Source organism: Phyllobates terribilis, unplaced genomic scaffold (assembly GCF_046119375.1).
Source record: "Phyllobates terribilis strain yellow unplaced genomic scaffold, ASM4611937v1 Scaffold_2__4_contigs__length_985480577, whole genome shotgun sequence".
NCBI classification, from domain to species: Eukaryota; Metazoa; Chordata; class Amphibia; order Anura; family Dendrobatidae; genus Phyllobates; species Phyllobates terribilis.
Window position 1 is genome coordinate 123624138 of NW_027362762.1, and position 27788 is coordinate 123651925.

At 44.8% G+C, this 27788-nt stretch overlaps 1 protein-coding gene across 1 annotated transcript in view; it reads right to left on the minus strand.

Moving 5' to 3' along the window:
- The window catches only part of TRPC4 (transient receptor potential cation channel subfamily C member 4), a 557235-nt gene that overhangs the window by 208807 nt on the left and 320640 nt on the right, over positions 1 to 27788 (minus strand). Inside the window, exon 3 of the mRNA XM_073662572.1 lies at positions 16579 to 17097. Within this exon, the coding sequence (XP_073518673.1) occupies positions 16579 to 17097 (519 nt within the window). The remainder of the gene's footprint in view (positions 1 to 16578; positions 17098 to 27788) is intronic.

The following is a 27788-nucleotide window of genomic DNA, read 5'->3' on the forward strand; positions in this document are numbered from 1 at the left end:
TGTGTGTCAGGGCTCTTTATATCACTGTAAGCAATTGCAGACACCTGTGCTAATTAGTTTGGCAGGTGTGTCCAATGAAAGGCAAGACTACTTAAGAAGGCTCTCTCACATTATTAAGCAGCCTACATTTTCTGCCAAAATGGGAAAGAAAAAGGATGTGTCGGCTGCTGAGAAGCAACAAATTGTGGAGTGTTTAGGTCAAGGCATGACTACAATCAACATTGTGCGATGATCAGGATGAAGTGTCTTGGCAATCAAGAAGTATGTAGCTGATTCACAGTACACACGTGTGCGTGCTGATAAGGGCAAATTGAGGACTCTTTCCTACAGGCAATTACGTCAGGTTGAAAGAGCAGCGGCAAAAAAGCCTTGTCATAGCAGCAGACAAGTTTTTGAAGCTGCTTGTGCCTCCAACGTCCCCCGAACAACAAGATGCAGGGTCCTTCAGAGGTTTGCAGCTGTGCATACGCCATCCTGTCGACCTCCTCTATCCACTTCACACAAGCAGAAACGGCTCCAGTGGGCCAAACATTACATGAAGACTGATTTCAAAACTGTTTTGTTCACGGATGAGTGCCGTGCAGCGCTCGATGGTCCAGATGAATGGAGTGGAGGATGGCTGGTTGATGGACACCCCACGCAAACACGGCTACAGCGCCAACAAGGAGGAGGTGGAGTAATGTTTTGGGCTGGAATCATGGGGAGAGAGATTGTCGGCCCCTTTAGGATCCCTGAAGGCGCTAAAGATGAACTCCATAATGTATGTGGATTTTCTCAAACAGCACTTCCTGCCATGGTTCAAGAAGAAGAACCGTGTATTTCACAGCAAGATCATTTTTCTGCATGATAATGCACCATCTCATGCTGCACATAAAACATCTGCATCTCTGGCTGATATGGGCATAAAAGGGGACAAACTTATGGTGTGACCCCCATGCTCCCCTGACCTCTACCCCATTCAGAACCTTTGGAGCATCATTAAAAGGAGTGTCTATGATGGCGGGAGGCAGTTCACATCTAAGCAACAGCTCTGGGAGGGTATTCTGTCCTCATGCAAAACAATTGAAGCAGAAACCATCCAAAACCTGACAAATTCAATGGACGAGAGAGTTCAGAAGCTCCTTTCGAACAAGGGGTCCTATGTGAAAATGTAACATCACCTAGAATAAAGTTTTGAGTTGAAAACTGTTTGATTTCAGTTTCTAACAACCTGCTAATGCTTATAATTTCAAAAATGACCATTTTTTTGGTCTTTATTAAAATGAAAAGGTTGATCGAAAAGTTTGGGGGATCTAAGAGTGTGGCAACCCAGTAGTCATGATTACTTCGAATTCTGACAATATGAGGGTCATGCTGCAGGTAGTGCAGCAAGAAGGCACTTATGTGTCTTGCGCATCTCGGAGCCCCAAAATTATTTTCCGGGCTAGATGCAGCTAAAAATTATTTTTAATTTTAAATCTGGTGAAGCTTATTATAGATGGCCTAATAGGATCAGTGCTGCACACTGCTACAAAGCCCAAATTATTTTCCAGTCAAGATACAGATAAACATGATTAGTAATTTGAAAGCTTAAAACGGTTGGTAGGGTGATTTTAACCAATCATCAAGCTTTTACTCTCCCCAGGATGACACATGGGTAGAAAAGTCGTTTCGGATCCATGATTTGTTCATCTTTATGAACGTGAGTCTGTCTACATTATCAGTGGAGAGCCGCGTGCGCTTATCTGTCAGCACACCACCAGCAGCGCTGAACACACGTTCAGACAGAACGCTGGCTGCGGGGCATGACAAGATCTCCAAGGCGTAAGTGGCTAGCTCCGGCCATTTATCCAGATTGGAAGCCCAAAAAGAGCAAGGGTCCAGTGACACAGTCGTGGCTTCAATGTTTACTTGGAGATACTCCTGTACCATCGTCTCTAGGCGTTGACTATGTGTCAGACTTCTTGTCTCCTGTGGCCTTGCAAAGGATGGGCTAAAAAAGTGGTGAAATGATTCCGCAAAATTGATGTTACCAGCAGATACTGTGGTTCTGTTACGGTTTGAGTGCTGAACACTTGACGGTCCCACGGTTGGCAAGTTGGAACTGTGAGATTCACTACGTGCACCACTGGTATTTTGTGGAAAAGCACATGTAAGATTCTGCAACAGTCTCTGCTGATACTCCTGCATGCGTGCATCCCTTTCTATGGCAGGAATAATTTCTGCAAATTTACTTTTGTACCGGGGATCTAACAGTGTGGCAACCCAGTAGTCAGGATTATTTCTAATTCTCACAATTCGAGGGTCATGTTGCAGGTAGTGCAGCAAGAAGGCACTCATGTGTGTTGCGCATCCAGGAGCACCAAGTCCCTGTTGTGTTGGTGGCGAGGTAACAATCATGCTTCCCTCCTCTGTCCTCTCCCCCCAACCTCGCACAACAGAAATGTGATCAAGGTCTCCCTCATCTGATGAGTCTTCCATCAGTTCGTCCTCCACTTCTTCCTGGGCTCCTGCACCTTCCTCACTAGTTTGGCTGCTACCATGCGCCCTGGTAAAATCATCTCCCCCACCCTCACATGCCTGCCGCCTTGGTGCTGCCGACCGTCTGGACCTTGCAGATGTTAGCCCTTCCGCATACAACTCCTCCTCCTCTACTTCCTCCACCTCCTCTTGTGCCACCACCTGACTCCGAATTCTGTTTAACATGTGCTCCAGCATGTAAATCACCGGAATAGTCATGCTGATAATGGCATCGTCAGCACTAAACATCTTCGTCGCCATTTCAAAACTGTGCAGAAGGGTGCATAGGTCCCTGATCTGAGACCACTCCTCCAGCGTGATTTGCCCCACCTCTGAATCTCGTTGGCCCAGGCTATACATCAGAACGTATTGCACCAGGGCTTGTCGGTGCTGCCACAGTCGCTGCAACATGTGCAGAGTTGAATTCCACCGGGTAGGCACATCGCATTTTAGCCGGTGAAGTGGCAGGCCCAATGACTTCTGTAGAGATGTAAGTCGCTGAGCTGCGGGATGCGAACGGCGGAAGTGAGCAAACAGCGACCGTGCCCTCTGCAGAAGGCCATCTAGTCTGGGATAGTGGGCTAAAAATTGCTGGACAACCAGGTTCAACACGTGAGCCATACAAGGCACGTGTGTGACATTGCCCCGGCGAAGGGCCGCACCCAGGTTTGCAGCATTGTCGCACACGGCCTTCCCTGGTTTCAGGTCCAGTGGAGACAACCATTCATGAAATTGGTTCTCCAGAGCTGACCACAACTCCTCAGCTGTGTGACTCACATTTCCCAGACATTTCAATGTAAAAACCGCCTGATGACGTTGAGCCCTACTGCCAGCATAGTAAGGAGGTGTGCAGGATCCCTTCTGCGCAGTTAGAAAGCTTGTGGCATGACCAGACAGGCTTTGGCTGCAGGTGGAAGACCGAGAGGAGGTTGAGGAGGCAGAAGCAGTGGAGGAACTTTGACATAAAGAGGATTGACGCACAACTCGTGGGGACGGCAAGACTTGGACAGCAGCCCCTTGTCCTGCTGTCACCATAGTTACCCAGTGCCCAGTCAGCGACATGTAACGCCCCTGTCCATGCCTACTCGTCCAAGTGTCTGTGGTGAAATGCACCCTGTCACACACAGAGTTTCTCAAAGAAGCGGTGATGCTGTGTGCGACATGCTGGTGGAGCGCAGGCACACCTTTCTTTGAGAAGTAGTGCCGACTGGGCATCTGGTACTGGGGCACTGCGACGGACATAAGGTCTCGAAAATCCTCTGTGTCCACCAGGCGGAAAGGCAGCATTTCTGTAGCCAAGAGCTTGCAGATGGTGAAATTCAACCTCTTAGCTTTCTCATGGCTAGGAGGAAATGGTCTTTTACTTGTCCACATCTGAGGGACCGAGGGCTGGCTATTGTGCTTAGACGGGGTTGATAAGGGTGTCCCCGGCAAACTGCCGGTCTGTGAGGAAGATGCAGGCGGACATGTTAGGTTGCCTTGATCCAAAGGTGGTGCTATCGATGTCGGACAGCGCTCAAGACCAGCTGGTGTTACCACCTCCAAAGAAAATGATGACCTGCCAATCACGCTGGCTGTTGCGGGTAAAGAGGTGGCAGGTCTGCGCCCCAAAACAGGTGTGACTGCTGTCCCCCCAGTCACAGAGGATGAAGAGGCCGCGGATGCACAAGATATGGCAGACGGTGGCTGGCCCGGCCGGCTAGGCCGCATTGTAGCACACTGAGCTTCCCACTGCAACTTATGCTTCATGTCCATGTGCCGGTTCATGCATGAAGTACTCAAACTATGTATTTTTTGGCCTCTACTTAGCTTTTGCTGACAAATGTTACAGATAACACGAGTTGGGTCATCTTTATCGATCTGAAAAAATGCCCAGGCTATGCAAGGCTTAGCACCCATGCGACCTGAAGAGCCACCACGACTTGTGGTGAGAGGCAGAGTTGTGTTTGAGGATGCAGTTGTTGACGTGCTTCCAGTACTACGTCTCTGTCCAGGAAGGCGCAACCTGACCTCGTCGTCACTAGCATCTTCCTCCACCTCCTCTGCTGACCTCATCTCTTGGCTGACTGTGGGTTGACAGAAAGTGGGATCTCCGACCTCATCATCATCACCCTGTGCGTTATCACACCCGTCGTCCTCAGAGCCAACCTGTTCCTGCCCTGACAAAAAACTAAAGTTGTCGCTCCAATCAGGTATTTGAGTCTTATCATCGTCTTCCTCATTGTCTCCACCAACAGGAGTTACAGTTTGGGAATGAGGGTCTACATTATGGTCAGAACCTTCTGCGTCTGGTCATGGATCCGACTCATAAAGATTCTGGGCATCAGTGCAGATCATTTCCTCGTCTGGATTCACAGAAGCGCTGGAGTCGACCTCTGATTCCCAGGCTATAGTATGAGTAAACAGCTCTGCAGACTCAACCATCTGTTCTACCTCATACTCAGACGGGCAGCTGGAGATTTGGGAGCTGTGAGGAAGCAAGTGCGATTTGGGTGACACCTTTGAGGACTGGAGTATTTGTGATGTTGAAGTTGATGTGGAGGAGAGCCCACTTAAAGGAGCACTTGATATCCGTTGAAGCACCTGCTGTTTTTGTGCCTCATCTGGAATTTGTAGCGATTGGCGTGGCCGTAAGAAAGGGATCTTATCACATTGTCCGCTAAAAGAAGTAGACATTTTAGTTTGGCTGGAAGATGGTCTTTCTTCTGCACCTACCCCACGGACACAACCTTTTTTCCCCTTCCCAACACGCCTATTCCCCTTTCCACCAGCAGCAGGCCTTTTTCCACTCATTTTGGTGGTTAACTAATTCACAACTCTGGAGTTGTTTGCACAAAAAAACAATGGATGGTAACCGAGCAGAGCTGAGTGGCCAAACTGTGGTATTAGGCCAAAACTATTGGCTGGGTTAGATGCAGAAAAAAATTATTTTTAATTTGCAACCTGATGGAGGTCAGTATAGATGGACTAATAGACCAAGTCCCACACACCGCTAGAAGCCCAAATATTTTTTCAGAGCTAGATGCAGAAAATTTTTTTATTCAATTTGCAACCTGATGGAGGTCAGTATAGATGGACTAATAGATCAAGTCCCACACACTGCTAGAAGCCCAAATATTTTTTCAGAGCTAGATGCAGAAAAAAATTATTTTTAATTTGCAACCTGATGGAGGTCAGTATAGATGGACTAATAGACCAAGTCCCACACACCGCTAGAAGCCCAAATATTTTTTCAGAGCTAGATGCAGAAAAAAATTATATTCAATTTGCAACCTGCTGGAGGTCAGTATAGAAGGACTAATAGAACAAGTCCCACACACTGCTAGAAGCCCAAATATTTTTTCAGAGCTAAATGAAGAAAAAAATTATTTTTAATTTGCAACCTGATGGAGGTCAGTATAGATGGACTAATAGACCAAGTCCCACACACTGCTAGAAGCCCAAATATTTTTTCAGAGCTAGATGCAGAAAAAAATTATTTTTAATTTGCAACCTGATGGAGGTCAGTATAGATGGACTAATAGACCAAGTCCCACACACCGCTAGAAGCCCAAATATTTTTTCAGAGCTAGATGCAGAAAAAAATTATATTCAATTTGCAACCTGCTGGAGGTCAGTATAGAAGGACTAATAGAACAAGTCCCACACACTGCTAGAAGCCCAAATATTTTTTCAGAGCTAGATGCAGAAAAAAATTATTTTTAATTTGCAACCTGATGGAGGTCAGTATAGATGGACTAATAGACCAAGTCCCACACACCGCTAGAAGCCCAAATATTTTTTCAGAGCTAGATGCAGAAAAAAATTATATTCAATTTGCAACCTGCTGGAGGTCAGTATAGAAGGACTAATAGAACAAGTCCCACACACTGCTAGAAGCCCAAATATTTTTTCAGAGCTAAATGAAGAAAAAAATTATTTTTAATTTGCAACCTGATGGAGGTCAGTATAGATGGACTAATAGACCAAGTCCCACACACTGCTAGAAGCCCAAATATTTTTTCAGAGCTAGATGCAGAAAAAAAATATTTTTAATTTGCAACCTGATGGAGGTCAGTATAGATGGACTAATAGACCAAGTCCCACACACCGCTAGAAGCCCAAATATTTTTTCAGAGCTAGATGCAGAAAAATTTTTTATTCAATTTGCAACCTGATGGAGGTCAGTATAGATGGACTAATAGAACAAGTCCCACACGCTGCTAGAAGCCCAAATATTTTTTCAGAGATAAATGAAGAAAAAAATTATTTTTAATTTGCAACCTGATGGAGGTCAGTATAGATGGACTAATAGACCAAGTCCCACACACTGCTAGAAGCCCAAATATTTTTTCAGAGCTAGATGCAGAAAAATATTATTTTTAATTTGCAACCTGATGGAGGTCAGTATAGATGGACTAATAGAATGATGCTATGCCCAAAAGATTTTACTTCACTAGGTGTAGTAAAAAAATTGGTATTCTATACACAGGTGGTATATCTTGCAACACAGATAGGCTACTCCACTGACTAACACACTCTGCAATAGGCGAAAAAGGATTAGCTTTGCTAGATTCAGCCAAATGCTGTGAAAAAAACTTGCACAGCACTGGCACAGACCTGCCTGGCAAAAACTGATAGGAACTGATGTAACCTAGTCCTGAAAAGGACTCCAATTACAATTAGTCTTTACTCCCACAACCTATCTATTTAAGAGCACAGACCTGCTTGATAAAAGTCGTAGGAAATGCTGTAACCTAGTCCTTAAAAGGACTGCAATCACAACTATTCCCTACTCCCAAGCTATCTGTATATTTGTGCGAAAATTGGCTTGAAATTAACAAGGTATAGCGCACACAGCAACAGCGGTGCCGTCTAACACGCAGCTGCAGCAGTGAGAAAATGGTGGCGACGGGGAAAATGGCTTGGTCTTATAGGGCAAGGACATGTGACATACACTGCCAATCACACATGCCCTTGCTTGTGTGAAAAAAAGCACTTCGCTCCGTGTGTGCGCTGCTGATAGGCTGACAGATTGCACCTCCCCACTGCAAATGCGGGAAAGAGAAAAAAAAATGGAGATCTTCATTGTTCCTGCAGAGATCCATCCCCTGCCCCTCCCCCCACCCCGCTGTACACTCAAACTGCGTATTAACATTAATTTTCATCATTACTGAGAAAAAATCCAGTTATGATTTTGGTGCACGAACAGTTATCGAACATAACCTCGAACAGCCGAATTTTTCTCAAATTGTTCGTGTTCGCCGACCGGCTCGAACACCGCCCAAAACAGCTCGAATTTGAGATTGGCGAACAGTTCGAGTAGAACAACGCTCATCTCTATTCTTAAATTAGAAAACAGAACCCCAATTGAAAAGTGATAAATATCATTATAGTAAACTACCTATGGGTACACCAGGAATTTTTTATCATTTGTTAGAATTCACATTAGCATAGTTGTTATGGGTGTTTTCTATGCAGAATTTATGAAACTAGTGTGAAGAGAGCTTTTTTGATTAAATTGCTTAATATATTAAATGAATGTGAATTACATCACATCTGTGAACCTTACTGTCAGTTTGGCAATGTGTCTGTCGAGGAAAGAGAATATAAAATGGGCATGTAGCTACGAGACACAACATGGTGCCATTTCTCTTTAAATCACATGGGAGTAAGCATATGGACACAGTTCAGTAAGTGCATTGCACATTTCTTGTATTCTGTATTTATAGACAGGAGTGGGAGTTTCCATATTGATCAGATCAACAACATATATAGAATGTTACAAGAAACAAATGTTACCCTTCTGTGAAATACTGAATCATATGTCTGATTATATAAAAAGCTACAACTTTAACAATAGGGTTTCAATTATCCCTTGTATCAAGGTAAGTGTAGGTGTAATGTTACTTACTAATGTATGCTTTCTTTAGCCTTAATTAGCAACTTTAAATACTTATTCCTTTTAAAGCCTTTATGCTACAAATTTTTTTTTAGCATCGTTTTGGGGCATTTTTTGGTATGAGACGATGTAAGTTTTTTACATGTATGTGATTTAATGACTGATTAAAGGGAATCTGTCAGTAGGATCAACCGTCCTAAGCCGTCTATACGAGCATGTAGGTCATAGGAAGCAGAATAAAGTCATACCTTAATATCTGCAATCCAATGTCTTATTGTCAAGAAATCCTCATTTTTCTTAACATGTAAATAAGCTGTTAAAGGGAATCTGTCAGCAGGTTTTTGCTATTTAATCTGAGAGCAGCATGTTGTAAAGGCAGAGACCCTGATTTCAGCACTGTATCACTTACTAGGCTGTTTGCTGTAGTTTCAATACAGTATTTTATCAGCAGGAAATTATGGCTCCAGGACTAGGTCTCACATGCAGCCCAGCCAAAATAATCTGTGCAATCCTGTCTCCCCCACTGACTGGCAAGGCACAGTGTACACAGGCAGCTGCCAATCAGGGGTGTGGGCGGGGTTATACAGGGTTTAGCATTCTAACCACTGCTACAACTACCGGAAAGAAAATAAGATTCTATCAAAACTATGCCAAGCAGCCTAGCAAGTGATACATCGCTGGAATCAGGCTCTTGTTGCTCTCAGATTTCATATAAAAAAAATCTGCTGACAGATTTGAATTAAGATCAATGGGAAATTCACAGATCTCCCCAATAATCTGCCTCCAAAGCTTATTTTCAATGAAATGAGTATGAGACATGTAGATCATTAGAGCAGACTGTCAGTCATTATGTGTCTTCCACTGGCAACACTCCCTTTACAGATGTTCCGCCAGGGATTGTGTGACTTCCAGTGATTTCACATCAACGGAACAGCTGCTTCTCTTCTCCTCTGTTATGTTGATGGGTTGTGACTGCCAATATCATGCTGATTGATTGCAGGCTGCCTTTCTGCGAGAAGCCAGCTGTCAATCAGCATAATGTCGGCTGCCACGCCCTATTGACAGAGCAGTATAGAAGAGAGAGCTGCTCTGTTAACGTGAGATCAAATGAAGCAGCAGGATCATCGACAGGAGTGGTCCATGATAGTGTGAGAGGGTGGAAAGAGCTCTTTTCCCCCTCAAGAAGATGTTGAGGCAAATTGTGGGAAGTTATTTTTGTGCAAAGTTATATTCTTGTTTATATTTTATCAAGAATGTATTTTATCCCTATGGCTGGTGTGTGTGTCAGGTTCCTGGAGGGTTAGCCTCCAGACTGTCCCCAGAGAGTCGGGGAGGGAGGTTCAATAGGGGAACGAGTGGGAAGATTTTAGGTATATTGGGAGTAGTTAGTCAGAGTTGAAGGCGCAGGGTGTTGAGAAGGCTGTGTGCATGAAAGGAGGTAACAGCAGGAGGACAGGTTCGGTGTTTGTGGAATTACAAGGCTCAGCATGGTAAGAAGCTAGTTTCAGAGGAAGCATGACATCACAGGAAAGTGGGGACCCGTGCAGCAGGGAAACAAGAGCTTAGAAGTCTGGAAAATGATGGTCCAGCGGAAGAAGGGGACCTTAGGGAAAGGTAGCACCATGCTGTGAGTACTAGAAATAGGAAGCTTAGTCTCAATGAGCAGCCCCTGGAACTGTCTCAGCTAAAGGTTCTGGGTATCGGGATTAGTACTTTGCACGTAGACTCGAATGACCCTACCCCTAAGAAAACACATGCAAATAGAACATCTCCCCATGCCCCCAGCAGTACCTGTTCCCAGGAACAAAATGCAGACTGTAACTCTGAGAATGGAGCCGGTGTATTGTGTGGAAGATGGAGAAAGAGAATGTATACCTGTAATCCCCTGTTCTCCTGTTTGGCCGAATATTAAATGGACATAGTTTTTAAGGACTGGTCTGGCTTATTGAATGAAATGGTTAACGGGAGGGGGACTGCACTAAGTGCAATGGAACCGACGGAAGCAGCAGATCAAGGTACAATGTCGCACATGCCCCCCAATAACACAAAATTTCTTGGAGCTGGACCCGACATGTATATGGCGGACCACTCACACGACTACCACCAGGGGCCAGTTTACAACAGCTCTGAGCTAAAGCTGGGCAGAAAAGGCAAGTAGTTAGCAACTACGTGCTGCCAGTTCTAAGCCACATGAGAAAATAATAAAATAGTCCCTGAAAACTCCTTTAAGTGTTTTTCACTAATTATACTTCTAGGTGCTTTTTGCTGATATCCTATTGGAGAATGCAGAGAGAGCTCCTTTTGCACATGTTTATCATTAGAGGGTATCCCATATCTTTGGGAACTTTTTATAATTACGTCACAACAGACTGCAATGTAAATACAAAGACAAGATTGCTTGCTATGGGCAACAAAGTGAATTTCTTTTAGACTTTTTTAATAAATCTGCCCCATAGCCTATGATGACATGATCCAAATAATTTATCTAAACTATGGAAGACATTGAAATGGTTACACTACTAATGCAGCTACTAATTTGTACTGCACACTAACTTCATGCAGAGCCAGAGACATCATGCAGAGGACACCCCAACATATTTCACCAGAGATCAAGCTACACTCGCTCCATCCACCAACGTCATGTTGCACCACGGACTGTCCAGGAGTTGGCGGATGCTTTAGTCAAGGTCTGGGAGGAGATCCCACAGGAGACCATCCGCAACCTCATCAGGAGCATGCCCAGGCGTTGTAGGGAGGTCATACAGGCACGTGGAGGCCACACACAATACTGAGCCTCATTTTGACTTGTTTTAAGGACATTACATCAAAGTTGGATCAGCCTGTAGTGTGTTTTTCCTCTTTAATTTTGTGGGTGACTCCAAATCCAGGCCTCCATTGGTTAATAAATTTGATTTCCATTGATGATTTTTGTGTGATTTTGTTGTCAGCACATTCAACTTCGTACAGAACAAAGTATTCAATGAGAATATTTCATTCATTCAGATCTAGGATGTGTTAATTGAGTGTTCCCTTTATTTTTTTGAGCAGTGTATTTTTGGCAACGAAATACAGCCTAAGAATGAAAACAATTTCAATTGTGACATCAATACAAAAAACCACAGGCTTAAAATAAATACAAATTGTGATGTGACATCATCACAGTCTAAATCTATAAATAAGGATGCAGTCTATTGTGACAGCAGAAAAAAAGCAAAACCTCTAATATATTTTGGGAATAAAAATAACTGAAAGAGATGAGCAGATCTTTTAATTTGATGACTTCTCCACATTTCCCCCCCAATATTCAATTTGAAGCTAATAAATTTGGGTGAATCTCATTACTTGAAAACTTGTAGCAGCTCAGATAATACACATGGGAGAGAGAGATTACACATTATAGAAGAGACAGTAAGGATACTGCTGCTGATTATTAGTGATGAGAGAGCACTAAAATGCTCGGATGCTCGTTACTCGAACCGAGCAGTTACTAATGCTCAGATGCTCATTAGGTGTATTGAGTATATTGGGAGTCAAAGGGAAATCCGAGCATTTTTCTGGCAGTTCATACAAGGAGTCCTGGGGTCTGTAAAAATGTTGAAATGAATGGAAAAAGTGCTGAATGCAAGGAGAACAGCATGGGGAAGACCCTTGGAAGCAATTCTCACTGCTAAGAACAATGGTGTCACACTTTTACTCCACTTTAAGAACTGACAATAAAACATTCAAAATCGACGAGAAATTGGAGTTTACAGGACAAAAATGTTAGCAAAAGTTCTTTCCCGTATAATGACTTTTATATAATGCAAAATTTAAAAAAAAGGAATAATTTAAAGGGGATATCCACTACTAGGATAACTCCTTCTTGAACTAAATGTTTGGCACTGATAAAATAAAAAAAACTATACTCATCTCCCATGCTGGCGCCGTTCCAGTGGTGTCAGCACTCGCAGTCCCGGAACTCTGGTCCAGTGGAATGACACGTGGTGCTCAGAGCCCAATCGCCGCTGGTGTCACTGTCTCAGCGTTCGTAAGGATTGAACATGAAGAGGAAGTCAGAGATCAGATAAAGCCCTGGCTTCCTCATGGGCATCACGAGTCACTCCACCACACTAGAGCTCCGACCAAGTGTGCTCACACTGCTGGAATGGCACCAGCATGAGAGGTGAGTATAGTTTTTTTCTTTTATCGCGGCCAAACATTTAGTTCAAGAAGTGGTTGTCCTAGTAGTGGACAACCCCTTTAAGTAAACAAAAATTAACATTTTTATTAAAAAATTGGAAATTTCAGTGTAATTTATGTAGAAAGCAAGAACTGACAAAAATTAGATGGAAGAGGGACTATACACCCTGTGTTAGACAAAAAGGAGGGCTTCATACACATATTGTGTTAAAATTGTCATGTAGTAGAACTCCTAGACTTATAAAGGCTAAGCACTGAGTGCATAGCCTGCCAAAAATTACAATCAGGGTCATCCATACACCCTTGAAAGTAACAACTGGAGGGCCTCATTCAAATATTGTGACCAAAGTATAGTTGTGGTACTCCTGCACTTATAAAGGCTCTGCACACAGTGCAAATCCAGACAAAAGCTACAAACAGGGTCATCCATACGCTTTTGAAGACAACAACTGGAGGGCCTCATTCAAATATTGTGAACAAAAGTGTAGTTGTGGTACTCCTACACTCATAAAGGCTCTGCACACAGTGCAAAGCCAGAACAAAATAATAAGGAGGGTTATCCATAGACCCTTGAAGGCAACAACTGGAGGGCCTCATTCAAATATTAAGAAAGTGTAGTTGTGGTACTTCTACTCTCATAAAGGCTCTGCACATAGTGCAAAGCCAGAAAAAATTATAATGAGGGTCATCCATAGACCCTTGAAGGCAACAACTGGAGGGCCTCATTCAAATATTAAGAAAGTGTAGTTGTGCTACTTCTATGTGCTGCAGTCATCTGGTGGTGAGGAAAAGTCGGGGCTAACCCAGACTTAGTTCATTTTTATCAAAGTGAGCCTGTCAGCACTTTCTGTTGACAGGCAAAAGCGCATGTCTGTTATGATTCCCCTCAGCGACACTAAAAACCCACTCAGTCAAGACGCTAATGGCAAGGCAGCAGATCACCTCCAAGGCATAGAGCTCTTGCTAAGTGTTCAGCTTTGAAACCCAATAGCTGAAGGTCGCAAAGGAATTAGAGAGTATGCTGGTTTAGTTGGCCAGGTATTTCTTGACCATCTTTAAAAACGTTTCCCTCATTGTCAAAAATACCCAGTCATCAGGTGGTGGACGCTGGGAGGGAGTCATGAAAATGGCCCAGGCCTTTGACAGTGTACAGCTGCCTTTGCTGTACCTGTTGTGTGTCTCCCTCATCTGTCCTCCTTGGTTGGGCAAGGAAGCTTGCCCCTGCCGCTAGCATAGTCTGATAGGAATTGATTCAACATATTTTCCACAATGGCCTTCTGGTACAGCACCATTTTAGAAAACCTCTCCGCCTCAAGAAGAAGAGATGTGCAATGGTGTCAGCATCCATTTATTTCCTCTGATGAGATAATGTGGATAGCCAATCACAGTAATGACACTACCAAGATGGCTACGGCACTACAGTGACTGGCAGGCAATTCCCACATGTTTATTGGCTGTGTAACAGGCGACAAACATGCGGGGTGGGGATTCAAGCATTAAATCCTAGCACCAGCCAATGCTTGGCGATTGTCGAGCACATCCAGCCACTCAGATACTCGAGTGATATTTGACTATCATCGAGCACATTCGCTCATCACTACTGATCATTAGAGCTTAAACTCTTTATGAGAGAGAGAGAAATAGGGCAAGGACCCTGTTGACCATATGTGACCATATGCCATAAGGACAGTAGCGTAGCTACCAAGGAGGCAGAGGATGCGATCACTCTGGGTCCCACGCTCTGGGGGGCCCACCAAAGCTACGCTACTTTTAATTGTATCAGCGTGCACAGTTTTTCTTATTCCACACTCATTACCAGTATTAATTGCACCTGTTTGAACTGGTTACCTGTATAAAACACACCTATCCACACACTAAATCAATCACACTCCAACCTCTCCACCATGACCAAGACCAAAGGGCTGTCTAAGGACACCAGGGACAAAATTGTTGACCTACACAAGGCTGGGATGAACTACAGGACAATAGGCAAGCAGCTTGGTGAAAAGGCAACAACTGTTGGCGCTATTATTAGAAAATGGAAGACACAGAATATGACTGCCAGTCTTCCTCAGTCTGAGGCTCCATGCAAGATCTCACCTCATGGGGTAAGGATAATTATGAGAAAGTTCAGGAATTAGCCAAGAACTACATGGGAGGACCTGGTCAATAACCTGAAGAGAGCTGGGACCACAGTCTCAAACATTATCGTTAGTAACACAATATGCCATCATGGATTAAAATCCTGCAGTGCACGCAAGGCCCCCCTGCTCACGCCAGCACATGTCCAGTCCCGTTTGAAGTTTGCCAATGACCATCTGGTATTGAGACATGGGAGAAGGTCATGTGGTCAGATGAGACCAAAATAGAACTTTTTGGTATCAACTCCACTCGCTATGTTTGGAGGAAGAAGGATGAGTACAACCCCAAGAACACCATCCCAACCGTGAAGCATGTTTGGGTAACCATCATACTTTAGGGGTGCTTTTCTGCGAAGGAGACAGGACAACTACACTGTATTGAAGGGAGGATGAATGTTGTCATGTATCGCAAGATTTTGGCCAACAACCTCCTTCCCTCAGTAAGAGCATTGAAGATGGGTGGTGGCTTGGTTTTCCAGCATGACAATGACCCGAAACACACAGCCAGTGCAACTAAGGAGTGGCTCCATAAGAAGCATTTCAAGGTCCTGAAGTGGTTTAGCCAATCTCCAGACCTGAACCCAATAGAAAATCTTTGGAGGGAGCTGAAACGTAATATTGCCCAGCGACAGCCCCGAAACCTGAAAGATCTGGAGGAGTGGGCCAAAATCCCTGCTGCAATGTGTGTAAATTTGGTCAAGAACTACAGGAAACGTCTGACCTCTGTAATTACAAACAAAGATTTCTGTACCAAATGTTAAGTTCTGTTTTTTTTTTGTATCAAATACTTACTTCATTCAATAAAATTCAAATTAATTATGTAATAATCATACAATGTGATATTGTGGATTTTTTTTAAGATTCTGTACCTACGATAAAAATTAAAGACCTGTCCATTCTTTGTAGCTGGGAAAACTTGCAAAATCAGCAGTGTATCAAATACTTATTTTCCCCCCTGTACGTGACTGCAGACTTCTGAAACCTGACAGCGTACAGTGTGCACGCTGGCAGTATTTTTTGGTGTTGTTAGTGAGAGTGGGCGGTTATGTCACCGCAAGTATGCGATTTGCATACTTGCGGTCACATGCCATCTAGACATGCTTCCTCTCTCAATAGAATTCCACTGAGGTAGGACAAACACATCTAGTTGGAATGTGAGTGGAAGTGTGTAAATCGCATGCCTGCGTTCACATGACCACCCACTCTCACCGGCAACAATGGAGAATCCTGACAACATGCACACCTAACTCTGTCAGGATTCAGAAGGATGCAGTTCTTAAAGTGATTACAGACTTTCATTCCAAGCCTGGACAACCCTTTTAAGGCAACATAGGGGAAGTTCTGGTTTTCCTTAAAGAGACAAGCTGAGTATAGAGACTTGAAGCAATGCTCGATGGTAGTGAAGCATGCAAACTACCACATTTGTAGAATGAAAGAGACTCACAAAGTACCACCAAGGGAAAAGGGCTACCCTAAAAGTCAATGCCCAACCATTTTCTGGCTTAGCCTTCATCCCTGGTTTACTTATGTCGCAAGACTCATTAAAGGGTCAGACATTGACTTACACTTTATCCACCTCTCCTAGGTGGTACTTTGTTGGATAGTGTCCTACAAACAGTACTCCCCCATGTTTTTAAAAGAAAGTATGAATGCTTTTTACCTTAACAAACCCTTTAATCACAACAAAACTGTGCATCTAACAAATTCAGTAAGTTTACAGTCAGAAAATGTCACAGATTTTATTTTATTTTTTTAAGAAAGCGCAATATGCGCTACATTTTTAAGAGGCAAAAAGCATAGTACACTTCTTTTCCATTTGCAAACAAATTCCTTATATGTACATAATAAAATTGCATTATGTTACTAATGAGTGCTTACCTCTTTTTGATGATACTTAATTGCCAATTTTAATCGGGCAAGGTCATTACCACTCTGCTCTTCCAATATGCTGCCATCATCCTTGTAATTGAGGATAATTTCCAGTTCTCTTGAGCTCCTTGTCTGATCCAGCAGATCTTTAGCAAATTGCTTACATTGCTTTGATAGCTCCTCATACTCGGATTTAAACTCATTTTCTACTTTGCTTAATTCCTGTAGCTCCCAGCTCAGCTGGAATGCTGTGAGGAAAGGATCTTCACTTGACAGTGCTATTAAAGAAGGACTTGCCAATGCCCTGTAGATGTTAAGTCTTGATCGAGAGTGCCGTAAACTGTCCACATCAGATCCAGAAACACATTCCACACAGTTACAACGCACTTCATGTGGTCTGGGGATTGAGACTCCTTTTTGAACGAGATGCTTTATTATTTCATAATTGTTTGTATGAGCTGCCAAAATAATTGGGGTGATGTCTGGAGTAAATTCAGAAAACTGCTTATCCAAAAGGATTGGAGGAACCTGTATGCAAACAAAATGCAAAAATATATTACATTATTATATTACATATTCAATTTTACAGAGTTTCCCAAAATGTGTTATTTATTTTTAATAACATGAAAAATTTAAAAGGATTTTGCAGGTTTACTATGTTTATTACCTATCATTAGGATTGGTCTTTAATCAGCTGTTTTAAGCTCCAGCCGCAACTGGATGTATTGAATAGGAGCTGAATTGGAGTGTTCAAGAACAACCACTACACAGTGAATGGAGTTGTGTTTCAGCTCCATTACAGTTTTACATCTGGACATTGCTGGAGCTGAAAACTGCTCATCAGTGTGGGTTACAGGTGTTGACTCCCCACCGATCTGATATTAAATGCATATCCTATAGATAGGGCATCAATGCATGAGAGGCACTATTATAGCCTGTATAAAAGGCTAGGCAGGGAATGCAGCAGCCATTTTATGGTGATTTTAGGATAGTGAGAGTTTGTCAGAGCTCACAGCTCAGTAATAGAAATAAGAACAGAAAGACATAAAACACTGGACAAATACTGAAGACAGCAATGTGTTGTATAAATGCACAGAAGGAGATGAGAGTAGTAGTGTGCAAATAATAAAAAGAGTCAATTGATAGGGGGAAAGAGAGACTGGAGAGGTGCCAGCAGCAGTGCTAGACTCCTGTGATTGATCAGTGATATGGTCTAGATGGAATTTGTTCTGCATTACAATCATACAATTTTTTCTTTATTCTTAAATAAAAACAGCACAATCATTTTTAAAGAGAAAAAAATCAGAAATCTGCATCAGACAGAGTGCTTACTTGTCACCAGAGACTCTACTGAGTTTTTGTATTTCTTGTGCAGTTTTTCTGAAAGGGTAAATATATTTTTTTAATTTAGAAGAAAATTCCCCCAAATCCAGCCTTTTAACTGCAACTGTCTATTTCACAAAGTGTGCATGTTTTGAAAACAATTGAATTTTTTGCACATCTATTTTACTAGTCACATTTTGTAGCCATACACGTCACACCCTGTTGCAAGTGCTGGCTTTTTGAAGGTGTACTTACTTAGCATTTCTTAATAAGTTACTTTTTGGAAGAGAGCTGGATTTTGATGAAAACATGATTTTTTTTTTTTTACAAAAAATGTAGACATTTAACTGTGCATGTCAGTTTTTGCACACATGTTTTACTAGCCAAATTTGTCAACCGTACTAGTCACAGCAATACTGCAGCCTGCTGCTACATTTTGCTTTTTGTACATGTTTTTACCTACCTAGCATTTCTTATTACGGGGTTGTTATTATTATTATTAGTGGGGTTGAAAGTTTGTCAACAGTTAATTATAGTGTTGTACCACACCTCTGGGTGAGATGCAGTACCTCTGCGGCGACTGAACCCGCAGGGGCGCCACACTAGCACAGTGATACTGTTGTTTTTAAACCAGGTATTGGTACTTTTGGCAGTGTGGACAGGTGCCAAGTCCTGCTGGAGAATGAAATTTCCATCTCCAAAAAGCTTGTCGGCAGAGGAAAGCATGAAGTGCTCTAAAATTTCCTGGTAGACGGCTGCGCTGACTTTGGTCTTGATAAAACACAGTGGACCTACACCAGCAGATGACATGGCTCCCCAAACTATCACTGATTGTGGAAACTTCACACTAGACCTCAAGCAGTTTGGATTGTGTGCCTCTCATGAGAGGGGGTTGGACCACAAAGCACTAACACTCCGATCACGCTCGCAGCAGAGCAGAAGCCGAGTGTCATTTGCATATCACATCTGATGCTCTCACATCGAATGTGATACACTAGTGTGACTCCGGCCTAACAGTGACATCGTCAGTGTTTTTCACAGAACAGTCTACCTGATCACAAATGACTGAGAGGGTTAATGTTTGGACCATTTTTAAAATAAATACAAAGAAAAAGAAGTATGAAAAATAATGAGATCACCTAAAAAAGTTAATGTTTATTAACATACAAGCCAAACAAGATATTTTAAAAACATAAAAAGCACAAATTGCTGTAACATGAATTGTCCAGACCACAACAGTATAGTGCTTGGGTCTAACCTGTCTGTTAATGTAATGATTTATAAAACCAAAATTATTGCCACCCTAATAAAAAATATATTGAGATATACCCTTAATCACAGCTATGCCAATAATTCAAGAGCTACTGTATCATTAACCCGAGCCCCAAAATAAGGGTTGGTATTATACAAAGTGCATAGAGACAAAAGGGCTGAAAATATATACACCCAAAGGATAATGTGCACTCATTCATCAAGAAAAACAAAGTGACAGATGATAAACAAGAAAGTGGCATGGCTGAATCAAGAAAGTTAGCACAACAATCATACTGCCGGCACAATTGCAAATAACTGTAAAGAGTAAAAATAAATATAAAGAGATCAAGTATTGGAATAATAGAGGTAACCTGTTTAGACAGTCAGGGACTAAATGACCTCACATGTATCGCCACTAGCGGTGTGGCTTCATTCCGAAAATCTGGAGAATTTGAAATTCAAAAGATTTGATCATTCCTAAATTTCATCTTTTTAATGTTTAGATCATGTCAACTACTTAATAGTAGTGATGCAAGGTATTGTAGTAGTTTTCTTTTTATGTAAATAGCACACTGCTTCATCAATATTTCAGTGGGTTATTCACATATCAGTGTGACGAGTCCTAGTGCTGTCTATTCTAGGACTACACTCACACATCAGTGTGACATGTCCTAGTGTAATAGTGGGAAGAACGTAGCCTTCCCTTGGCACTGAAGTAGTTAAAGAAAGTGTTCCCATAGTTAGACCTCCTGAACTGTTGGTAGGCCAAGCTAAGGGGGTAGCTGCAGTGGTGTTAGGCATCGGGCGTTTGCTGGATTCAAAATGGGTGCAGAACCTTCTGTGGTCTTCCATTCCGGTCCAGCTGGGGCTGATACTGCTGAGCATCGTCGTCAGTCCCAACGCCTAGCTGGTCCATGAGATATACAGATTGTCTCTCGGGTCTTTGCTTCTAGCAACATGAAGGATAAGTTGCGGAGGGAAACAGGGCTGCTAAAGTCTAAGTCCATGATTCGCTGTACTGAGCATGCCCATGACATGGCGGACCATGATTGGTGGTTTGGGAGTCAGCTGATCCGGTGACCTGGCACCGCTTCATTGGTCGCGGGTGATGTCACCAATGGTGCTACGGTGGGCAGGGCTTAATCTTTAAAAAGCCCGCCCACAAACAAGGCGGCGCGCTCTGATCATTGAGCTGTGATGGTGTTGTGTGGACCCTTGGTCTCTTGGGCTCCACGTGTGCTTTAGTTTCTGGCAGGCAAGTTTAGTGGAAATAGGCAGGCTAGATTAAATAGGCAGGTAGCTTCATCTGACAGTCTGGCTCTGACAAAGGGGTCGCCTTACACCCCGAGCAGTCTGCAGACATCCCATTCCCGATACCACCTGTAAGCCACGTGGAGAGATACTCCTCAGTCAGGTAGCACGCCTGCTGGGAGCACGTATTCTCCGGCGTCAGTCACACATGCATCTTAACGCCAACTGTGTAGTCCCTGTGCTGCAACAGGACTACAGATACATTATTTATCGCACATCTCTCGTGCAGTTAACGGAGATATTATGAATCCCTATTCCCATTCCGGTGTGCTGTAACATGGAGGGGATTGTTATTTAAGTTGATTGTTTTACCGTCTCACCCGAAAGGTGTTCGGCCGCAGTCCACCAGGCTGCATCGCGGACCCCGGGTTCGGTTGCTTTCCATTATTTAATTAAGTTGTTTGCAACCGTCCCCTTAACAGTATCAGAGTGCCAGGGTCTTGCCGAACATGGCTGACAACCAGCAACTGCAGCGCTATATACAGCAACTTGACGCCAGACTTAGGACTCTGGAACAAGCTGACCCGGTAGCTGATATCACTGCAGTAGCTACCCAGGCGGTTTCTCAAGCAGCCAATCTGGTTAACTCGGCTGCGGCAAATGCTGCGGCAGCTGCAATTGCTCCATTACCCCATTTTGCTCTCCCGGAAAAATTTTCTGGTGAAAGCAGATTCTGCAGAGGTTTTATTAACCCATGCTCCATTCAATTGGAGATGATGGAGGCACGGTTCCCCTCCGAAAGGGCCAAAGTGGGTTATGTCATCTCGTTACTCTCCCACAGGGCTCTGGAGTGGGCTACCACTCTGTGGGAGTGCAATGACATGGTAGTGGCTAATGCGGGTCTCTTTTTTAATGCCCTAAAGAGTGTTTTCCTAGGTCCTCAGGTCACGCATGATACAGCTCTTAAGCTTCTTGCGTTGGTCCAGGGTTCGGTCACCGCCAGCCACTATGCCATCCAGTTCAGAACCTTAGTGGCTGAATTGGATTGGTCTGAGCGGTCTTTAATCCCGGTGTTCTGGAAGGGTCTGGCTGGGCATATTAAAAATGCTCTATCTACCAGAGAGATTCCAACCTCCCTGGAGGAGTTAATCTCTCTCGCTAACCGAATAGATTTGCGTCATGCAGAACATAAGTTAGAGCTGGAGGTCCCCAGACCTCAGTGTCGGTTGGCACCATCCTTCTCTAGACCCATTTCCAAACCCGCGACTCCCGACCCGGAGCCTGAGGCTATGGATATATCCCGAACTGAGTCTAGCCCCTCTCGTTCCCCACGTGCACATCTCTTGGAGTACCCCGTTAATAAGGGTTCTAAGCAGTCGGGAAAACGAGTGTGTCTAACCACCGTTGGAGGAGGTGTGTTAGATTCTGGGGCTTCTTCCTCCAAATTATTGTATAAGGTGACATTGTTCTTCGGAGCAACCACGGTTACTGCCAAGGCGTGGGTGGATTCTGGCGCCCATGGCAATTTTTTGTCATCTACGTTTGCTCAGAAGAATGCCATCCCTATGGAGCTACTGCCAAGACCAATGAACATTAGGGTAGTCAATGGTTCACTCCTGGACACGCAAATCACCCACCAGTCGATTCCCCTCACCATGTCATTTCCTTAGGGTCACCGGGAGGTTATCTCCTTTCTTATTATTCCCAGTGGATTAGATGAGGTGTTATTGGGTCTTCCATGGTTACGTTGTCACACTCCACACATTGACTGGAATACGGGGAGAATTTCTTCCTGGAGTGAGAATTGTGTGTCTCAGTGTATGGTTACAGTCACCCGGAGGGTAGTCTCTGACCTTTCTACCGATGTGGCCCCCGGCACAGATCCTCTGTCTGTCTGTCTGTCCCCGAGACCCAGGTCTTGTCAGATTATGTCAAAAAGAACCCTCGGGTAGACCTTTTGTCCCAGTCCATGGATAAGGCTGAGGACGATGACGAGCCCAGGCTTACCGTTCCTTCGGGAAGTATGCGGAGGGTGGCTCCAGTGTCCTTAAACCAGGTTCCTTCGGGGAGGATATTCGTTCCCCCTAATCTACAAAATGAGGTGCTCTCCTGGGCACATGCCCCTAAGATCGGAGCTCATTTTGGGGTCAAACGTACCACAAAGTTCCTTCAACGGTCATATTGGTGGCCCCGGCGGCACCAGGACATTAAGGAATATGTTCTTGCGTGTGCTTTCTGTGCGAGAGGTAAATCATCCCATCAAAGTCCGGCTGGTCTTCTCCACCGGTTACCCGTGGCGGACTCCACAGATCTGACTCCGCTTCTTCTGAATAATGGCCAACATCCGCGCGTTCCGGTTCCTATGCCAGTTTCCCCTATGGAACCAGGGGTCAGAGATTTGGCTCTGGAGGCGCAGGAGGTTTGGGACCATAGTCAGGAGGCTATATTGGCCTCCCAGAATCGAATGAGAGAGTCGGCTGACACTTTTCGTTGTCCTGCTCCCGTATTCTATCCGGGCGACAGAGTGTGGCTCACGGCTCGCAACATTATAGTACGCGGGGAATCTGCTAAGTTTGCCCCCCGCTTTATTGGTCCTTTCAAAATTTTGGCCCAAATCAACCCTGTAATGTACCGGTAACAGTTACCACGACACCTGAGGAGTCACGACACTTTCCATGTTTCGCTCCTTAAAACCGTTCGCCTGACAATACTCGCTGAACCCCAACCTGCTACAGACACCAGGGGTGATAATCTCGAGGTGCAGGCTATTATGGGGTCTAAGATGATTCGTGGAAAAAAAGGTTACCCAGTACACTGGAGGAGCCATGGATCTGAGGATCATCCCTGGAAATAGGTGGACCACATTCATGCTCCCCTGCTCTTTGAGGAAAATGAGCATCAAGTGGAGGGGGGATAATGCTAGGCGTAGGGCGTTTGCTGGATTCGAAATGGGTCCAGAACCTTCTGTGGTCTCCCATTCTTGTCCAGCCAGGGCTGATGCTGCTCAGCATCATCATCAATCCCAACGCCTAGCTGGTCCACGAGATATACAGATTAACTCTTGGGTGTTTGCTTCTAGCAATATGAAGGATAGGTTGCGGAGGGAAACAGGACTGCTAAAGTCTAAGTCCAGGATTCGCTGTACTGAGCATGCCCGTGACATGGCGGACCGTGATTGGTGGTTTGGGAGTCAGCTGATCCGGTGACCTGGCACCGCCTGATTGGTCGCAGGTGACGTCACCAATGGTGCGATGGTGGGCAGGGCTTAATCTTTAAAAAGCCTGCCCACAAACATGGCGGCACGCTCTGATCATTGAGCTGTGATGGTGTTGTGTGGACGCTTGGTCTCTTGGGCTCCATGTGTGCTTTAGTTTCTGGCAGGCAGGTTTAGTGGAAATAGGCAGGCTAGATGAAATAGGCAGGTAGCTTCATCTGACAGTCTGGCTCCGACAAAGGGGTCGCCATACATCCCGAACAGTCTTCAGACATCCTATTCCCGGTACCACCTGTAAGACACGTGGAGAGATACTCCTCAGTCCGGTAGCACGCCGGCTGGGAGCACGTATTCTCCGGCGTGAGTCACACACGCATCTTAGCGCCAACTGTGTAGTCACTGTGCTGCAACGGGACTACAGATACATTATTTATCGCACATCTCTCGTGCAGTTAACGGAGATAGTGTGAATCCCTATTCCCGGTCCCGTGTGCTGTAACACGGAGGGGATTGTTATTTAAGTTGGTTGTTTTACCTTCTCACCCGGAAGGTGTTCGACCGCAGTCCTCCAGGCTGCATCGCGGACCCCGGGTTCGGTTGCTTTCCATTATTTAATTAAGTTGTTTGCAACCGTCCCCTTAACAAGTGGTCCAGTTAGTAGAGGAGAGGGGGAACTTAGTGCCCTGATCAAGCCTCAAGTGTTTATAGAGCTTGTTCCTGTCAAAATTCCTTGTGGGCTGCAGTACTTGTAACTGGCCACAAGATGCCACTGTTCCGGGTGCAGATGTCAGGTTGAGTCTGCCAGCAGTGTTGCAGACTGTGATGGGGTTAATGGTGTGCGATGACAGCCCACAGAGGGTGGGCACATTAGGAAAATCTCTGCTTAGTTTCCTAAAGCAGGAAGTGATGAGTGAGTAAGAGTTAGGACAGTGAACCATATGGGCAGCCTGAGAATATGGTGGCTACTAGGGTAGATGGGAGCTCCGCACCCTCAGACAGTGGGATCACCAGTGTAAAGGTCTCCCTACGCAAGAGTCCTGTTAGCCGGCCAGAGAAACTCAATGGAGGTATTGAGGACCCGGGGCACTTCTAGTCTGCAGGTAGCAGAGGAAGATAAATAAGACTCCAGGCTAAGACGTGGGGGAGATATCAGATCCGGAACACTGTTGGTATTGAGGAAGATTCTCTTGGGCTAGAGATTAGAGTCGCAGAGATGCTTCACTTAAAGAGGGAACCAGGGCTGAAGATGTTGCCAGCGCCTGTGAGGGAGATAATAACCTGTCGGGCTTTATCCATTATATCTGCCTGTAAATATTGTATATATTCCTCTTCCCCAAGTAAAGTCCCAGTTATGGTTATGAACCTCATGTCCTCTGAATTTATTGCTGCCCAGGTCCCAGAAAAGAAATGCCTGGAGACAGCCGCGATCGGATGGTTTGGAGTAAGTGGAGAACACCACATACACAGCCACACATCAGAGAGAGGACAGGTATTGTTTGTAGGGTGCCAGAGCGAGCAGGGGCTACAGCTCGCCCACGACTACCTCGCTGAGGCACCTTACACAAGTGCTCTCCGTTCTGGAACTACACTTACACATCAGTGTGACGTGTGCTAGTGCTGTCCATTCTAGGGCTACATTCATACATCAGTGTGATGTTTCCTAGTGCTGTCCATTCTAGGGCTACATTTACACATCAGTGTGACGTGTCCTAGTGCTGTCCATTCTAGGACTGCACTCACACATCAGTGTGACAAGTCCTAGCGCTGTCCGTTCTAGGGCTACATTTATACATCAGTATGACGTGTCCTAGTGCTGTCCGTTCTAGGGCTACTTTCATACATCAGTGTGACAAGTCCTAGTGCTGTCCCTTCTAGGGCTACAATCATACATTAGTGTGACGTGTCCTAGTGCAGTCTGTTCTAGGGCTACATTCACACATCAGTGTGACGAGTCCTAGTGCTGTCCGTTCTAGGACTGCACTCACACATCAGTGTGACAAGTCCTAGTGCTGTCCATTCTAGGGCTACATTCATACATCTGTGTGATGAGTCCTAGTGCTGTCCATTCTACTGCTACATTCATACATCAGTGTGACGTGTCCTAGTACTTTCCGTTCTAGGGTACATTCATACATCAGTGTGATGTGTCCTAGTGCTGTCCGTTCTAGGGCTACATTCATACATCAGTGTGACGTGTCCTAGTGCTGTCCGTTCTAGGGCTACATTCATACATCAGTGTGATGAGTCCTAGTGCTGTCCGTTCTACTGCTACATTCATACATCCGTGTGACGTGTCCTAGTGCTGTCCATTCTAGGGCTACATTCATACATCAGTGAGACATGTCCTAGTGCTGTCCGTTCTCGGACTACATTCATACATCAGTTTGACGAGTCCTAGAGCTGTCCATTCTAGGACTACACTCACACATAAGTGAGACGAGTAGTGTTGAGCATTCCGATACTGAAATATCGGGTAGCAGTGCCGTAAAGGAGGTCTCCGGAGCTGCGCTGACTGAATGCACTCCTGTGACCTCAGTCAGTGGCTCCCACTGCCGGGAGCGGACGTGTTCCCGGCAGCGTGAGCTTACAGCAGCCATGCACAGCTGTCACCATCTCCAGATGTGACAGCTGTGCATGGGAGATCAGCGCAGGAACGTGGACAGGTAACTATTTTTTTTAGTAAAATAAGAATTAAACAAAATGGTGTGTTTTATTTCAAATAAATTATTTTTTTCTGTGTGTAGTGTGTGTTTTTTCTTTTTAACACTTTGTAGGTTAGTAATGGGGGTGTCTTATAGACGCCCATCATTACTTACCTGGGCTTCATGGCAGCTGGCGCTGACATGAACCCCAACCCTATTACACCCTGCCACCGCACCAGGGCAGCGTGGAAGAGTGAGGCTAAGTGTCAGAATTGGCGCATCCTATGGATGCGCCATTTCGGGGGCGGCTGACGGCTGGTGTTTCTAGCCTGGGAGGGGGCCAATATTCATGGCACCCTTCCTGGGCTATTAATATCAGCCCCCAGCTGTATGCCTAGCCTTTGCTAGCTATTTCAGGAAATTCATGAAATAATTAAAAAAAATTGATGTGGGGCTTCGCCCTATATTTGTGTCCAGCCAGGTACAGCAGGCAGGAACGGGCTGCCCCCAACCATCAGCTGCCTATTTGTACCTGGCCGGACACAACAATATAGGGAAGCCCTTTTTTTTTAAAATTATTTCATGAAATAATTAAAAAAAAATTGACGTGTGGCTTCGCCCTATATTTGTGTCCAGCCAGGTACAGCAGGGCAGGAACGGGCTGCCCCCAACCACCTGCTGCCTATTTGTACCTGGTTGGACACAACAATAAAGGGAAGCCCTTTTTTTCTTAATTATTTCATGAATTTCATGAAATAATTAAAAAAATAAAAATACGTGGGGCTTCGCCCTATTTTTGTATCCAGCCAGGTACAACTAGGCAGTTGGGGGCTGGAATCCGCAGCGCAGGGAGGCCCAAGCTTTCTGGGCCCCACCCGCTGCAAATTGCAGTCCGCAGCCACCCCGGAAAATGGCGCGTTCATAGAAGCGCTATCTTCTGGCGCTGTACCCAACTCATCCAGGGCCCTGGTGCGGTGGCTCACTGGGTAATAAAGGGGTTAGGGCCAGCTTGGCATTATCAGCTGGCCCTAGCCCGAAATTCATGGGGTCACGCCAATATTAGACATGACCGCCATGAATTTCTAGTAAAGTATTTAAAAAAAAACACAACACCCAGAATAAAGTCCTTTAATTGAAATAAAGACACAATTCTTTATTGTTCTAAATTAAACCATATTTACCATCACGCCCATTCCAGCTGAAGCCAACGATCTCCTGCAATAAAAGAAAAATAATAAACCAACCTCATCCTTACCTTTCCATGGTTCCCATGACAGTTTCAGCTCTGCTACATCGAGATGACAGGCTGGACCGCTGCAGAACGCTGCCATCCAGCCTGTCATCCCGCGGACACTGAGAAACGCAGGCATGCTTGTACTCCTCAGTGTCAGGCTGTGACGGCATCCAGATGAGCCGAGTCTCTCACGCTCGCCGCATGCGCAGGAGAATTCTCCCACCCTGTCAGTGACGTACATGAGGCGAGCTGAGTTCATTGTCGGTTCATCTGGATGCCGTCACAGCCAGACACTGAGGAG